Raw genomic sequence first — 16328 nt, 5'->3', positions numbered from 1 at the left:
GGTGAATCCTTAATTAATTGGATGTTTTTTACAAACATGGTTAAAACTGTGTGTGATGTGCATCTAAAAGATGAACCAATTGGGTATTTTCCTCCATATAATGTTGGGCCAGATCCTCACCCTGGGGTAATTCAATGGGTGCCAATTTACACCAGCCAGCGATCTGGCCTATAACATCATTATTTCTCCCCTACATTATACAGCCTATAATTATACTTATAATGAAGACATAAAGGTGCTTAGCTATGACACTGCTGAGTATGCTTGAAAACTGAAAGCAAAAGGTCGGTAAATAGTTATTCAAACAGAAACATAGACTTTTATGTAACTCTTAAGCAAACATCTGGGATGTATTAGCAGGAGTGTTGTAAGCAGGACACGAGAAGTAATTCTTCTGCTGTAATGCACACTGATTAGGCCTGAACTGGAGTATTGTGTCCAGTTCTGGGTGCCACGTGTCAGGAAAGATGTGGAAAAATTGGAGAGAGTCCAGAGAAGAGCAACAAAAATGATTAAAGATCTAGAAAACATGACCTATGAGGGAAGACTGAAAAAAATTGGGTTTGTTTAGTCTGGAGAAGAGCAGACAGAGGGGGGGACATGATAACCGTTTTCAAGTACATAAAAGGTTGTTACAAGGAGGAGGGAGAACAATTATTCTCCTTAACCTCTGAGGATAGGACAAGAAGCAATAGGCTTAAATTGCAGCAAGGGTGGTTTAGGTTGGACATTAGGAAAAACTTCCTGTCTGTCAGGGTGGTTAAGCCCTGGAATAAATTGCCCAGGGAGCTGGTGGAATCTCCATCATTGGGGATTTTTAAGAGCAGGTTGGACAAACACCTGTCAGGGATGGTCTAGATAATACTTAGTGCTGCCATGAGTGCAGGGGAGTGGACTAGATAACCTCTCGAGGTCCCTTCCAGTCCTATGACCTTATGAGGAATGACATCTGAGGCTACACCACATTTTTGTAATTATATGTTTTATTGATTTTGTAAAAAGGAAAACGATTTTCACAAAACAAACTGGAAAAAAATTATGACTAAAAGTTAACATTCAAAGTCTATGGTACACTTTTACACCACCATTGAAAAGCCAATTAATAGCTCCTCTATAGAGGAAATAATGACTATAAAATTGTATTCCCCCCTTTTATAAATAAAAAAAATTATAGGTTTAAAACAACATAGAAGTTATATAATAACTAAAAAAGTCAGTCACCTTCACCACTAATAATTATACTGCAAGTAACGTACATTCTTTTTAACAAGGACACTGTCATGTAGTTTAGGGCCACAACTTAGGTGGGGAGAGTTGTTTGTTTACCAGACTTTCAAAAAAAGCGAACATTGATAGTGTTTGTTAAACTGGTTTAGTTGAATTAAACTCGTTTTTGTTCAGGTTTAACCATTTCCCGGCAACGCTTCCCTCTAAACTGTACAGCACAGGCCTACTGCAGGGGAACGAGAAAGCAAAACTGCTTAGCCTGTTTTCATTTGTTCAAGGTGAGGGAAATGCAAAAAAACAAACAAACAAACAGCATAAATAGCACTGAGAAGAAAAGTTCCAGGCCAGGAAGGCTCTTCTCCCCAGAGTCGGAGGGTGTTTGGATACGTTGCTTTGTTCTAGAAAAAGTGAATCAGATAATAACAATGACTGAGATTCTCAAAGCAGCCTAGGGCACATAAAACATAGACCTTCCGCTCAGATTAATGGAAGGTACTTGTCTAAATCCCCTAAACTGCTTTGACAGTCTCCACCAATTATTTTCAGCTATTGTTGGTAGCACGATAAGCACAAACATTAATAGCACAAGCAATACTTTTAATAGCATGGTGATTTCTCATGACAGTGTCGTGCTTTCAGGAGCACCTAAGCTTAGAAAGAGAACAATCAGTGAATTACAGCAATATGTCTTGCCAGTATGTGGCCTGGCACATCCTGTGGTGCTGCACTTATCTTTCCAGCCCTCTGCCTACTTGTCTCTGCAGCTGAAGTGGCTCTCCACAAGAGTTACCCCGACCCAGAGAGGAGCGTCTTCCCACCTCACGTTAATTATAGGAAATTTTGAACCAGAAACTGTACATGCGATGTGCAGCTGAAAGGGCATTTTTGCTCAGGCCATGCTCCTTTGAGACCAGGCACAGAGGTGAGGTGCCGAGATCCCTGTTTTTGAGCATGTGTTGCCTGAGGAAGGCATGTGCCCCTGTTTTTGCAGAGACAAGTAATGCTGCTGTTTATTTTAGGTTTTCCCCTTCCCCAAGTTGCTGAGTTCAGCTGATGCTTTCAGCTTGACTCAGAACCAAACAAATGGCACCAGATAGGTAGAAAAATCGTCTTGCCATCACCTGGGCTGCGCTTTGGCCACTGTGTAATAAAGGACATTTACTGAATGTGAAACTGTCATTTTGGAGCATTCTATGGAACTACTCACAAGCTTGAAGTTAAGCACGTTTGTAAGTGCATTGCTGAATTGGGGCTAAATATCAGAGGTTTGCTAAACAAACTCATCACATAGCATGAAATTCACCCTGTGCACTGGCAGCACAAGATCTAAGCACCACTTAAATCCCATCAAAATAGCATGTAAGTGGAACGTAAGTGATGCACAGACATTGTGTTCACCTTGTGCAGTTCGGTGAATTTCATCCCTAGTGCATAATCTTTCTTCATGAGGAGGGAGAAAATACAGAGCGGGGCTGATCTGTAGAGTCAGTTGGAAAATTGTATTTACATTTTTCACAGAACAGTTTTCTGGGTTTTTTACATGCAAAACTGGAAACCAATTTTTTTCTCAGATTTTCATCAAAAACATGGAAAGAAACAAAAATCTTCCACAAAATTTCTCATTTAGTAACAAGATTGTTTTTCCTTCAAACATTTTTTGAATGACAAATTTCAACCAGCTCTATTGATCAGCTTTTTCCATATTTTGAAAGGGTGGAATTGCCTAGATGCTACTTGATTGTTAACATGTCTAGTGTGTGCTAGATGAATTCCTGTTTTAGTCATGCAGATTACTACAAATGCTACCAGCAGGTTCTAAATTTTGATCATTGTAAGAATATGGGATGCAGTCTCAAAGTATAAAACACTTTTTAAACTAGCCTCATTGGTGAGGACAATGCAGTTATGCTGATTTACACGAGCTGAGGATCTGGCTCCTACTGTTCTTGATCTTAGAGATTACTGCAACCTGATATTCAAGGTTGAAAGCTTTGCAGCACAATTGTCCAATTTCATGGAACAAGGAATGTATGAAATGCAGTGCTACCACATCATGGTAGATGCTATGCAAAAAGAGATTTTGTGTTCTACATGCAAAATTATTTTGCACCGGATGGGCCACCAGCAACTTCCATTTGTACCAGGTGAAGAACTGGCTCTATGCCTGTAAAGTTAACAGACCATCTTTTCTCCCATTTCTCTATGAAGACTTCACCTGAGGAATCTCATTAATAGGTTGCTCCACAGCAAGCTGGTTCTCAAACACACAGCACGATTTATAACTTCCCACAATTTTTGCGTGAAAATTTGCCTCATCCAACTTATGCCAAATATCTGTTTCAATGTACACATTGAATGGGTCGTTTGAGTGCTCAAGCTTTTTGGAGCGGATGTTGCTAAGCATTGTTCCAAATGTGAAAAAGCCAAAGAAACCAAGCAACAAGAGCACATAGATGATTTCCAGATTGTCACTGGGTTTTCCAGCCTGAGAAGATGCAGAGTTATTTGTCTGGTCTACATATTCTTGTAATAATTTGGAGAGGAGTGAATTCAGTGCCGTATCATTAGACAGCGTTGCCATCTTCTTCCGTCACTCTTTCCTTTCTGAAGTGGTGATTTCTAGAAAAGCATAAAAACCAGGTACACTTTTAAAACCCAATGTGGCAATAATTCTGTACAACTGATAAATATCCTGTCTGCCTTCCTTTCTTAGAGAAGAAAACTATTTCATGGGAGAATGCTGAACTTAGAAACAAAATATTTCGGACCATATCATCGGCTGGTGTAAATTGGCATAAATCTATTAAATTCAGTGAAGATGCATTTAATTTCAATTTCCATCAGCTGAGGACCTGTCCCTTCATGTGTAAATTTATAGTAATGTTTATTATGTAAGTACAAACATCCTAAATAAATTACTACTGCACTCTCTGTCTGTTTCCCCACTGTGGAAACAGCAGGTGACAGAAGAAAGAGGCAGCAGCCTCCAGAGCAGGAGCTCCTAGGGGTTGGTGATGAAAAGTCCTTCCCTTCACCCACCCTACCTCCAATAAAACAAAAACCAACCACCCACCTGTAACTGATTCACAGAGCCCTTCTCAAAGAAAGCCACCATGCAGCTGTGAATTTTGCCGGATGGTTAAGCTGACCTCTGGTGACATCCCTACAAATCAGGTATACTGCCATATAAAGTGCAATCAAATCACTTTGGCACGCGGAATCAAAGATTTTTGGTAATCAATTCTATTTTGATTGAGAGTTTTACACAAGAAGCTTAATGATCATTTCCCCCTTTAGAGTTTCAACACCAGACATCCTGTGCAGTAAATCCTTTCAGTGGATAAGAACAATGTACCAGGATTGCAATACCCAAGTCTCCCTAACCAGACAATGTAACTGACATGTCACTTTAATCTTAGTACAATGCATAATTTAGCTTTTGTAATAAATTAAAACTAACATTCCCGATCGTATTATGCCCTTGGACTTTTTGAATAGCAGGTATTGTAGTTCAAGGTGACTTCACTGACAGTAATCTTGTAACAAGATAGGAGCTGTCAGTTCTTTATACAGTTTTAATTATGTGAAAACAGAGTGGTTCATTTACACAGGCGCTTCTGATTTAAATGAGATTTTTTTTTAGCCATGTACTGTATTTTATTCACTTACATCAAAGGTAAAATTTGCTCCTGGGCAGCAGGCCAGCACAAGGTTTATGCAGGTCTTACATGCTACTTGAGCTTTATTTTGAGGGCTTAAAGTAGGACTTGAGTGATGCATAGATCTTGTGCTGGCCCTTTGCACAGCAGTGGTTTTCACTCCAAACACTCAGTTTAGGAGTAATGGCACTCAAATATGTGCTATCTTGTGAGGCTGGTTTAAATTTTCTGTTTCTAGATAGTGTATGACTAATGCTGGGCATATTTGTTGCATGAAAGGTTGGAGGTTTTTTTGGTGAAAACTGCAGATTCAGTGACACCAAAACCTTTGCAAATTCCTGTCAATTTTGTCAAATTCTTTTGCCCGAAAAGAAAACCCAATTTTTTATTTTTTTGATCCAAAAAAACCCCAACAAAAGTTATGATGTTTTTATTTGAAATGACTTCTACCCTCCGCCCCTGCATTTTCCTTTAACTTAAAAAGGAAACAATCCAAAACAAAAAATGGTCAACACTGAAATGAAACATTTGAAACCAAATGAAAACAGATTGTTTGATTCAAAATGATTGTTTCAACTTTTTGATTCATGAAAAATTTCAAAACATTTCTTTTCAAATTGACCAAAACCATTTTTTTAATTGCCAGCAAACAGAAAAAGCTATTATTTACCCAGCTCTCTATATGACATCTGTAAACAGAGGTGCTATGATGCCCTGGAAATGAAAAAAAGAAATGGATCCTATGATTCTTTGTCCTTTAAAAAAACCGCATTTATTTACCTGAAATATAATGCTATGAAAGTGAATGAAACGACACACTAATACAAGAACAGTATGTTGGTTTCAGCACTAGAATTGTGTGAACATTTTGCTCTGAAACCCCAAACTATGTAACATTTCCCCTGGGTTTGGATTCATTGGGAACTTGACGCTCAGCTCAAGTTTGTAAACATTTTGGAGAAAGCAGCCCCAGGGACTCCTGCGCCTCACATTTTCTAGGAAAGATTAATGGTTTCGATCAAACCAAAGGAAATTTGATGATTTCAAACTGAAATCAGACAAAAATTGGCCGTTTGGGTTGCTGGGTGGTTCAGGTCGCTCCTGAAATTTGAAAGTATGGCTCAGTCGAGATGTGAACTGAAACAAAACGCTTACCATCAAATTTCATGTAGCAACAGTATCTTTCTACAGCATGGAGGCCCTCGGATTACCTTTTACAACACATAGAAGCTGAGTTTAACATTTGTTTGACGAGGGGTCCAAATTATCTGCCCACAAGATGGAAAAATCTCCCTTACAAAATAATACCCAGATCCAAATTATTGCTTTAGACAAAGGACTCTGACAGGTCAAATTTACTTACAGAAAATTACGTCTTGGTAACTTGAGCTCAGCAGGCCAAAATACATTCACATTTCACAGCTGTGGACAGATTCTTTAAAAGCAAAAAAGAAAAGAAAAAAGGAAATTGAGGCCTTTCTTGGAGATAATTATTTCTACAAACTGGGTGGGAAGTGCATCAGCATTATGAATACTGTAAAATGGAAAGTGCCACCCAATCAACGTAATTAAAAAACAAAACAAGAAATAATTTCTTTGAATCTCCCAGCTGACCATTCATTCTGGAGAGCTATTTATCTATTTGCTAATGTAAAATATTAACATACATGAGCAACCTTTAAGGACTGATCCGTTAACTTAAATGGGTTGGGAGCCCTCAGGTAACTATCCTCCTACACATGACAATGCTTCCAAGATAACTGAACTTTCAAAGTAAACACAGTGATGGATTTGTAGAACATGTGTGTGAATTTTTAAAAATTGCAAATGGAGGTGTGTGTGAACTACTGCACATTACATTTGGATGTTGTGTACACTTACTCCTTCTCCACTGATCTACAATGGATGGGCATAATGGGTGGTTCAAAGATAGCTGTGCAAGTATAATTGTCAAAGATAAATTCGATGGACTACTTCCATTCTGGGTGGGTAAGAGATAAATGAGGACTTTAGGAAACCTTTAAGTCATTTATTATTGGTGTTTAAGTAATTTATTATTGGTTCTAAAGTGCCAGCGGGATTTTGGATTCAGATAGAAAGACCCTTAAGAAGGGTCAGAGGGTGATATTACATTGAGACATAAGAATACAAGGCCTAATTCACGACTGCATTACTCCTGTTTAGCACTTGTGTAACTCCACTGAAACCAGTCAAGTTGCATCAGTGTAAAACTGGAGTAATGCAGTGGTGAATTAGACCTACAGTTTCAATTCCTTGGTGGTCCTCACACAAGAATCAACCCTTGTATGTGGCAATAACTCTAGTGACTACAATGGAGTTGCACCAAGGCTGAAATTGAACTTCTGTTCTTTCATGCTCTGTTTATTCCCAATATGGGCGTCTTGTCCACTTTTTCTCCAAATCCTGCCCTTACTGTGTAAGGAAATGAGGGATTCTCTCTGAACTCTCTCTTTGAACCAAGAGCTAAGTTTCATTCCCTCAGTTGCTGCTTGATGTAGGTACAAAAATATCCCTAGCTGCCACTTTGTTGACTTGATTTCCTCATGTGTGCAATCAACTACATCTCCAGTGCCTTTCAGACATTTCAACCTCACTTCAATTTGCTTTAAACACAACTAAATTAGCACCCAAGCACCGGCTAGCTGTCATTCTGACAAGAAGGGTCATAGAGCAGGCCTGCAGGAAGCTCATACGGCACTTCTCTCGGTGAGAAAAGAGGAGAGTTTGAGGGCAGAGTTCCATCAGTTTCAGTGTGTTTTAAAATATTTATTTGTAAATGTAGCACTATTTAAAACAGAAGGAACCAGAGCCTCAGCTTCTATAAATCAGCGTAGCTCCATCTGACTTACATCAGCTGAGGGTTTGGCCCAATGTTTCCTTTCTCTATTTGTCTGCGGATATTGTTGGGGATGATTTAAATTGAAGGCTTTTCTACACTAGGAGTTTTACACACCAATGTAGCTGCACCAGTGCAAACCCCTAGCGTAAGTGTGCTGCACTGGTGCAAACTGTGACTTGCACTGGTACAAAACACCCTTGTGGACAAGGCTTTAGACAGTCAGTATCCCCTTTCCCTTATTCAAATGTACACTGAACTATATTCACACTGCTCAGTCATCCCTACTGCCCTCCAACAATCTCTTTATGTGCATGTGCTACCCAATTATCACCCAATTAATTCTCTCTGGCCTAGACAAGAGCCCTGTCACCTGTGAAGCAAGAATGGGAGGAGATGGGAGAGGTACATTAATGGTGGAGAAAATTCTCCAGAAAACTAAAATTGCTAAATAAGCATCCAATGGCCACTTTGTTCTTGATTTGTATCTTCATCCTATGGGGGCCTATTGCCAAAGAGAAATTAGCCGGAAGTGGCAAATTACAGATATATGGGAAGGAAGATATCAGAGGGGGTTCTCTGCCTTTCAAACTAGTGCTTAAACAGTTCATGTAGCAATCCAGAAAGTTGGTAAATAAAGCTTTCAAACCACCCGGATCCCTTTGTTTAAAAGCGTATTGCTTTTCAGTGGAGTGATCACGAACAATCTCCTGTAACCGTGCAATCGCAGAATGTGGGCATTAGACGAGCCGGATGAAAAGCCATTACCCACAAACACATGAAGCTCAGCACACTCTGCAACTTGATGGAGAGCCAGATGAATTGTCTGTGTGTGTCTCAGGTTTCCCACCTCCATGACACGAGGCTGCTGAACGCTGGCTTGAAGACTGCCCATGAACACACCTGGTTCCAGGCCTTTCAAATGAAAGTTCAAGTACAACAGTACCATAATAAATCGTCTCTGATTTCTATCCGTCAGTTCATTACCAGATATAAGCATGTGTGACTATGGAGTGGCTGTGCTGAGAAATGAAAGACAGTCGAACCCTAATTCATCCCTAAAAGCATAGTTACAGCGATGTGAGATACACACAAGTACAACATATACCACACAACTTGAACGGTTAATTTCAACATGTCAATATTCCTTTGCAGTGTATAGTCTAAATGTCTCATCTGGGTTGGTGATTCTGGCAGGCTCATGCTGGATCAGAAAGCATGCATTCCAAGGAACAAATGCTGAAAAATTCTGTGTGGCCCCAGCTCCCTTTTACGGTTTTGTCACTCAGGGAGAGTGAGCCTATTACAATGGTCATAAAAGGACCTGATCTTGCACCTGTGATGTCCAGGGGGCTATTGAAATTGGCCATAAAGTGGGCAGGATTGGGCCCAACACTTTTTTTAGGCTCCCTGTGCTTTCCCGTGCGTGCTGAGGTTAGAAAGGGACAGATTTTCATAGTGTGTGTAATGTAGACACAGATGACTGTTAAATGCCCGATCCTCCACTGGGTGGAAATTGGTGTGACTCCCTTCAAGTCAATGGAGCGAGGATGATTTACACCAGTTGAGGATCTGCCCCTAATATCTTTCCTGCTGTAGGACTGTCAGCCATACAAGCCTACCCTTGAACTCTCTACAGAAGTATTTGTCTTCTGAAAATACAGCACTGTTGTAATCTTTTCACGGAGTGGTTTGGGGCTGAAAACCTGTGTGCCAATCCAACACATAGATGTTAGCACAGCCCTTTGCCCATAATCACTCCCATAAAATGTCTTGCCACAGTACTGTCCTCATCCGTTATACATACTTGTAACCCATTACATCAGAGTGAAAGTGGTTCTCTTCCCTGGCCGTTCACTCAGAGAGATTGCTAGGATGAGCAGGTTTCTGAAGAGCGGAGTGTTCCACAACTGAGCCCCCATTTTTTTCGTATGGCTTTTAGAAATGTATGCAACAATCTGAGTGCCAGGATCCCACCAGAGACAGAACAGAAACAGGTAAAGTTTACTATGAACAAATGCTGGGCGTAGTTAGATATGTGTTTACATGTCATGGTGATGGGCACAAGAGAAACACCCAAGATAGACAGGGCGCATCTACACAGCAGGGTTCTTTCAGCAGTGTGCGGTCTACACACACATTCAGCCCTCAGCAGAGGTATAAACAGCAGTGTAGACGGTAAAACACGGATTAAGTCAGTGGAGTAAAGACATCAGGAAGGGTGTGAGCATGTAGCTGGGGTACATACCCTACATGTTCTCTACTCACCTCCCGTCTACACTGCTGTTTTTAACAATGTAGAGCTGCTCTGCCGCCCATTGATGGACCCCCTCTTCCCTTTACAGGGAAAGGCTCTAGCTGTGGGAGGACCACAGGGAAAGACTGCCATCTCCCCACTGCTGAATCCCCTTCCTGCTGCAGGGAACGACTCCAGCAGGGGGGAAAGGCTCTGACAGGGGGATAGGCAGCGGGGAAAAGGCTGAGCCTTTCCTTGCTGCCTTCCTCTCCCTGCCAGAGCCTTTCCTAGCTGTAGTGAAAGGCTCTGAGAATGGGGAGCAGTTGACGTCTTGCCCCACTGCCTCCCTCTGCCAGAGCCTGCCACTGACTCGTGTCGCTGCACACCATGGTGTGCCTTTCACGTAAACTACATAGCTACCTGTAAACTACACACCACCAGCAGTGGTGTGTAGTATAGATGTAGCTTTAGGTAGGTTTATGCTTCCACTCCTGTGGAATCAGATTGTTTTCTTCAGCCACACAGATACAGCAGGGCTGGGCTAGTTGGCTTGTTCCTTTACAAAATGTTATGTTCATATGATTACAAGATAGAAATTCAACTCCCCCTTCACACATATGATATGACAGCCTAAAATCATGTGCACAGTGTTTGTCCCTTCAGATCTAGCTACGCTGGGCTGATGCGCAACACATGGACTGCAAAGTGCCAGGCTGACCCCTGGCTCCATACAAATAAACAATAACAACACCAAGTTAAAGACCTTCTCCCTTTTTATTTATCTCCACAAATTCCTTTGCGGGAGGCTTATGTGAACTGTGGCTTCTGTGAGCATTATTATTTCCCCCATTCTCACTCCAGCCCCTTTGCACTGAACTTTATTTTGCAGTGCCAGCCTGTCTTAGCAAAATACAGTCAAGACTCAGGATTCCAGCTACTGCTGAGAAAAAGAGAAGCAGAAACGAGTGAGCTCTGGAGAAATCTAGGGCCAAATTCGCCCCCAGCTTCACTGGGGTCAGAGCAGGGGAAAATTTGCTCCTAGTTCCTATGGGGGCCCTGCAAAAAAAAGTCCTGAGCAAGCATATCTGCCCAGCTGCTTGCTCTTCCCTTGATCTGTACAAAGGCTGAGAGGCAAACAGGAAAACATGCAAACTCACCTGGCTGTGCAGCTGGAAGAGGCAGGGAGCCTGTGATCTGGGTGCTGTAAGATAGATCCTCGCACTATGAGCATGAGTGGGAGGCAACCTGAAGTCTGGGTGTTGGGAACCAGCCTCAGATTATGTATGTATGTGGGCGGGAACCTGCGATATGGGCACCAGGAGCCAACCTCACACTGTGAGCACGGGGGACAGGGAGGCTGGGGGCAGCTCTGTGCAAGAGCTGGGGGCTGGCTGGGCATGGAGGGCAGGTGGCCCAGAGACACAGCATCCCAGGGGACAGCAGATCTTCAGCAAGTGAGTTGCCTCCTCTCACAAAATAAGAAAGGGGAGTGTGACTTGCACCTGGTACAACGCCCAGCACCTGGCCCTAAGGACACTCAGCCCTTGGCTCCCTTGCCTGCGCCCAGTGTTCCCCTGCTCCTGGGTAATCACCCCTAGGGCAGCCATACAATGACCCAGCCTCCTTCCTTTCATCCTATCTTCAGCACATCCCCCCCAGTCACCCACACGCCTGCTCTCCCGGCATCGCCCCCACCCCGAAGACACACCACACAACTGACTCCACAGGTCCTGCACACACTCGTGCATCTATCAAAATTCCTTTCAACATACTTCATCCTGCAGTCCTCACAGCCCGCTCCAGTCCCCCTGCCCCACACCTCTTTGGAGTCTGAAGTAGGGAGAGGGAACAGAAGCTCAGAACAATCATTCTGACGCTCTCTGAAAATGGCTCATTCTTCAGTTGCATTATAAAGTCTGTCACAGGTCGTTGCTTAGCTCTGCATTGATACACTGAATGAAACATTTTGGGAAATAAAAATCATATGCAAAATGGCTTATATAAATGCTATGACTTTTACAGACATCTCGGTCCTGTGAGACCCCTCGAGTAGACGTTGGCATTATCCTTCTCAGTGTTAAAGGGAGAGGGAGCCACTTCCAGCAATTGCTCCTTAAATCAAACAGACACATGCAGACTGTGGTGTGGAACACACTATTTACTTCTGTTCATTATGTGAAAAAGGTTTGCTATCCAGGACTAAGGCGTGTCCATTTCCACTGGATAAGCAGAGGGATCATTTGGCTGGCAGTCATTACTGCCTGAAAGGCTTCAGTGCCTATGTGAAATGAAGGGATGAGCTCAACTGGATAGCTTCCATGAGCCCTAAATTCACTTTTAAAATATGATTAAATGTGGCATAACGTGCCCTTCATACTCCCTAAGTGCCCGTAACAGATACATCTGGTAAGTCTCCCACCATGTGCCAGCTGATAATAACTTCCTGTCCCCAAGAATTCTGACTAAAGGTAGCATAGGTTCCAAAACAGAAAATATTGCATTAAGAACAAAATTACCAGCTCCTACTTCCTTTTTGTAGTTGTGTTTGTTATTCATTGTACATATTCCTTCAAAATTGAGTGGTCCTTGTAGCACGATTGGACTACCGAAGAGTCTGGAACGTGACCAGTACTTAAAACGAAGGAATGAAGACTAACACATAAGCATCTTGAAATACTTCTCACACATCCTTGCCAGAAGAGTGGAGCACATTTTTCCCCCATGGGGTGGGAGTAGACAATAAAATATGCCTCCTGTCGGACTGTTGTATCCTGAAGATGAAGCAGGTTGTTAAAATGAAAAGAACAATAATTGCTTTAATGCACCACTTAGCATTCATATAATGCTCCCCATTCAGGGTCTGTAAAGCACTTTACAAACACTAGTTAGTTAAACCTTGCAGCATCCCTGGACTTCAGGAAAGCAGATTTCGACTCCCTCAGGGAACGGATGGGTAGGATCCCCTGGGGGACTAACATGAAGGGGAAAGGAGTCCAGGAGAGCTGGCTGTATTTCAAGGAATCCCTGTTGAGGTTACAGGGACAAACCATCCCGATGAGTCGAAAGAATAGTAAATATGGCAGGCAACCAGCTTGGCTTAACGGTGAAATCCTAGCGGATCTTAAACATAAAAAAGAAGCTTACAAGAAGTGGAAGGTTGGACATATGACCAGGGAAGAGTATAAAAATATTGCTCGGGCATGTAGGAATGAAATCAGGAGGGCCAAATCGCACCTGGAGCTGCAGCTAGCAAGAGATGTCAAGAGTAACAAGAAGGGTTTCTTCAGGTATGTTGGCAACAAGAAGAAAGCCAAGGAAAGTGTGGGCCCCTTACTGAATGAGGGAGGCAACCTAGTGACAGAGGATGTGGAAAAAGCTAATGTGCTCAATGCTTTTTTTGCCTCTGTCTTCACTAACAAGGACAGCTCCCAGACTGCTGCGCTGGGCATCGCAACATGGGGAGTAGATGGCCAGCCCTCTGTGGAGAAAGAGGTGGTTAGGGACTATTTAGAAAAGCTGGACGTGCACAAGTCCATGGGGCCGGATGAGTTGCATCTGAGAGTGTTAAAGGAATTGGTGGCTGTGATTGCAGAGCCATTGGCCATTATCTTTGAAAACTTGTGGCGAACGGGGGAAGTCCCAGATGACTGGAAAAAGGCTAATGTAGTGCCAATCTTTAAAAAAGGGAAGAAGGAGGATCCTGGGAACTACAGGCCAGTCAGCCTCACCTCAGTCCCCGGAAAAATCATGGAGCAGGTCCTCAAAGAATCAATCCTGAAGCACTTAAATGAGAGGAAAGTGATCAGGAACAGTCAGCATGGATTCACCAAGGGTAGGTCATGCCTGACTAATCTAATCGCCTTCTATGATGAGATAACTGGTTCTGTGGATGAAGGGAAAGTGGTGGATGTATTGTTTCTTGACTTTAGCAAAGCTTTTGACACGGTCTCCCACAGTATTCTTGTCAGCAAGTTAAAGAAGTATGGGCTGGATGAATGCACTATAAGGTGGGTAGAAAGTTGGCTAGATTGTCGGGCTCAACGGGTAGTGATCAATGGCTCCATGTCTAGTTGGCAGCCGGTGTCAAGTGGAGTGCCCCAGGGGTCGGTCCTGGGGCCGGTTTTGTTCAATATCTTCATAAATGATCTGGAGGATGGTGTGGATTGCACTCTCAGCAAATTTGCGGATGATACTAAACTGGGAGGAGTGGTAGATACGCTGGAGGGCAGGGATAGGATACAGAGGGACCTAGACAAATTGGAGGATTGGGCCAAAAGAAATCTGATGAGGTTCAATAAGGATAAATGCAGGGTCCTGCACTTAGGACGGAAGAACCCAATGCACAGCTACAGACTAGGGACCGAATGGCTAGGCAGCAGTTCTGCGGAAAAGGACCTAGGGGTTACAGTGGACGAGAAGCTGGATATGAGTCAACAGTGTGCCCTTGTTGCCAAGAAGGCCAATGGCATTTTGGGATGTATAAGTAGGGGCATAGCGAGCAGATCGAGGGACGTGATCGTTCCCCTCTATGCTACATTGGTGAGGCCTCATCTGGAGTACTGTGTCCAGTTTTGGGCCCCACACTACAAGAAGGATGTGGATAAATTGGAGAGAGTCCAGCGAAGGGCAACAAAGATGATTAGGGGTCTGGAACACATGACTTATGAGGAGAGGCTGAGGGAACTGGGATTGTTTAGTCTGCAGAAGAGAAGAATGAGGGGGGATTTGATAGCTGCTTTCAACTACCTGAGAGGTGGTTCCAGAGAGGATGGTTCTAGACTATTCTCAGTGGTAGAAGAGGACAGGACAAGGAGTAAAGGTCTCAAGTTGCAGTGGGGGAGGTTTAGGTTGGATATTAGGAAAAACTTTTTCACTAGGAGGGTGGTGAAACACTGGAATGCTTTACCTAGGGAGGTGGTAGAATCTCCTTCCTTAGAAGTTTTTAAGGTCAGGCTTGACAAAGCCCTGGCTGGGATGATTTAATTGGGGATTGGTCCTGCTTTGAGCAGGGGGTTGGACTAGATGACCTCCTGAGGTCCCTTCCAACCCTGATATTCTATGATTCTATGATTCTATGATCCATGTGAAAGATAGGGATGGGATGTATTATTACCCCCATTATACAAATATGTGAATGGAGACTGAGGTGGGTAAGTGACTTGGCCAAGTGCAAAGAGTGAGTCAATGGTAGAGTTCGAAATATAAGAGAATCGGTCACACACTTCCCTACTGTAACTACAAGAAAACACTGCCTCTAGTCAAAGCAAGACTACTAAAAATGCTACAGAAGTATGTGGTAATGAATCACGTCCCTCATGTGTTGAGTTCTCTTCTGGGTGAAGGTGAGTTCCTTACAGCTAGAGCTGAGTGAAATGTTTTGACCAAACCTTTTTGGGGTGAAAAATGATGATTCAAGGCAACCGAAACATTTTGCATATTTATGTCAACTTCACTTAATTGTTTCAGTCAAAAAAACCCAACCCCCCAAAAAAAATCTGAAAAAAAAAGTTTTGTTTCAACATTTTCAAAATGTTTTGGTTTTTCGATTAGAAACTACTCTTGTTTTGAAATTTCCTTAAATTTTATTTTAATAAATAAATAAATAAATAAATAAATAATAAACCTTTTAAAAGTTTGAAATGGAAACAAACATTTCATTTGACTCAAAATAATTTTAAAAAATTGTTTTGGAACTGCCAGCAAACCAAAAAGTCAGTTATTCACCCAGCTCTAGTTCCATCCCCTCAAAGTCAGAATACTATCCAGTAAGTTTAAGTGAATCCAGAAGAACTCAGTGAAGAATGTTAAGGTGAACACTGTGGCTCCTTAAGGAAGAAGTATGGTATTTGGTAACCAAGTCAGTAAATCTTCACTGACAACAGTACACAGATATAAAAAAAAATAAATAAAAAAAAATCAAAGGGCTATGTAAACATGTACAGAAGGTGACAGCCTGGATTAGTAATCAGCTGCATCTGACTCTATATTATTAGTCTGCTAGAGCAATGGTTCTCAGCTGGGGTACATGTACCCCTGGGGGTACGCAGAAGTCTTCCGGGGGTGGGGGGGTACATCAACTCATATAGATCAGTGTTTCTCAACCTGAGTGTTGTGACCTCCAGGGGGTTGCGGGACAGCTTTTGGGGGGGGGGTCGCAAGTGCAGAGCCGGCGTTAGGGCATGGCAAGCAGAGCAATTGCCTGGGGCCCCGTGCCAACGGGGGCTCCAAGAAGCTAAGTTACATGCTTCAGCTCCAGGAGCTGGGGATCAGGCTTCCAACTCCTGAAAGGGGTACAGTAGTCTGGAAAGGTTGAGAACCACTGTATGCCAAAGGGAGAGTTGCAAGAAAA

General features: G+C 42.7%; 1 protein-coding gene across 1 annotated transcript; it reads right to left on the bottom strand.

The window, feature by feature from the left end:
* Positions 1 to 3006: 3006 nt before the first annotated feature.
* Positions 3007 to 3808, bottom strand: KCNE1 (potassium voltage-gated channel subfamily E regulatory subunit 1). The gene has a single exon (XM_074946575.1). It carries the CDS (start codon positions 3806 to 3808, stop codon positions 3428 to 3430), a length of 381 nt encoding a protein of 126 aa, XP_074802676.1. The 3' UTR covers positions 3007 to 3427.
* Between the last annotated feature and the right edge of the window lie 12520 nt (positions 3809 to 16328).

Source organism: Natator depressus, chromosome 1 (assembly GCF_965152275.1).
Source record: "Natator depressus isolate rNatDep1 chromosome 1, rNatDep2.hap1, whole genome shotgun sequence".
Lineage (NCBI taxonomy): Eukaryota > Metazoa > Chordata > Testudines > Cheloniidae > Natator > Natator depressus.
Note: the sequence above shows the minus strand (reverse complement) of the source record. Positions and strands in the feature narration are given on the sequence as shown.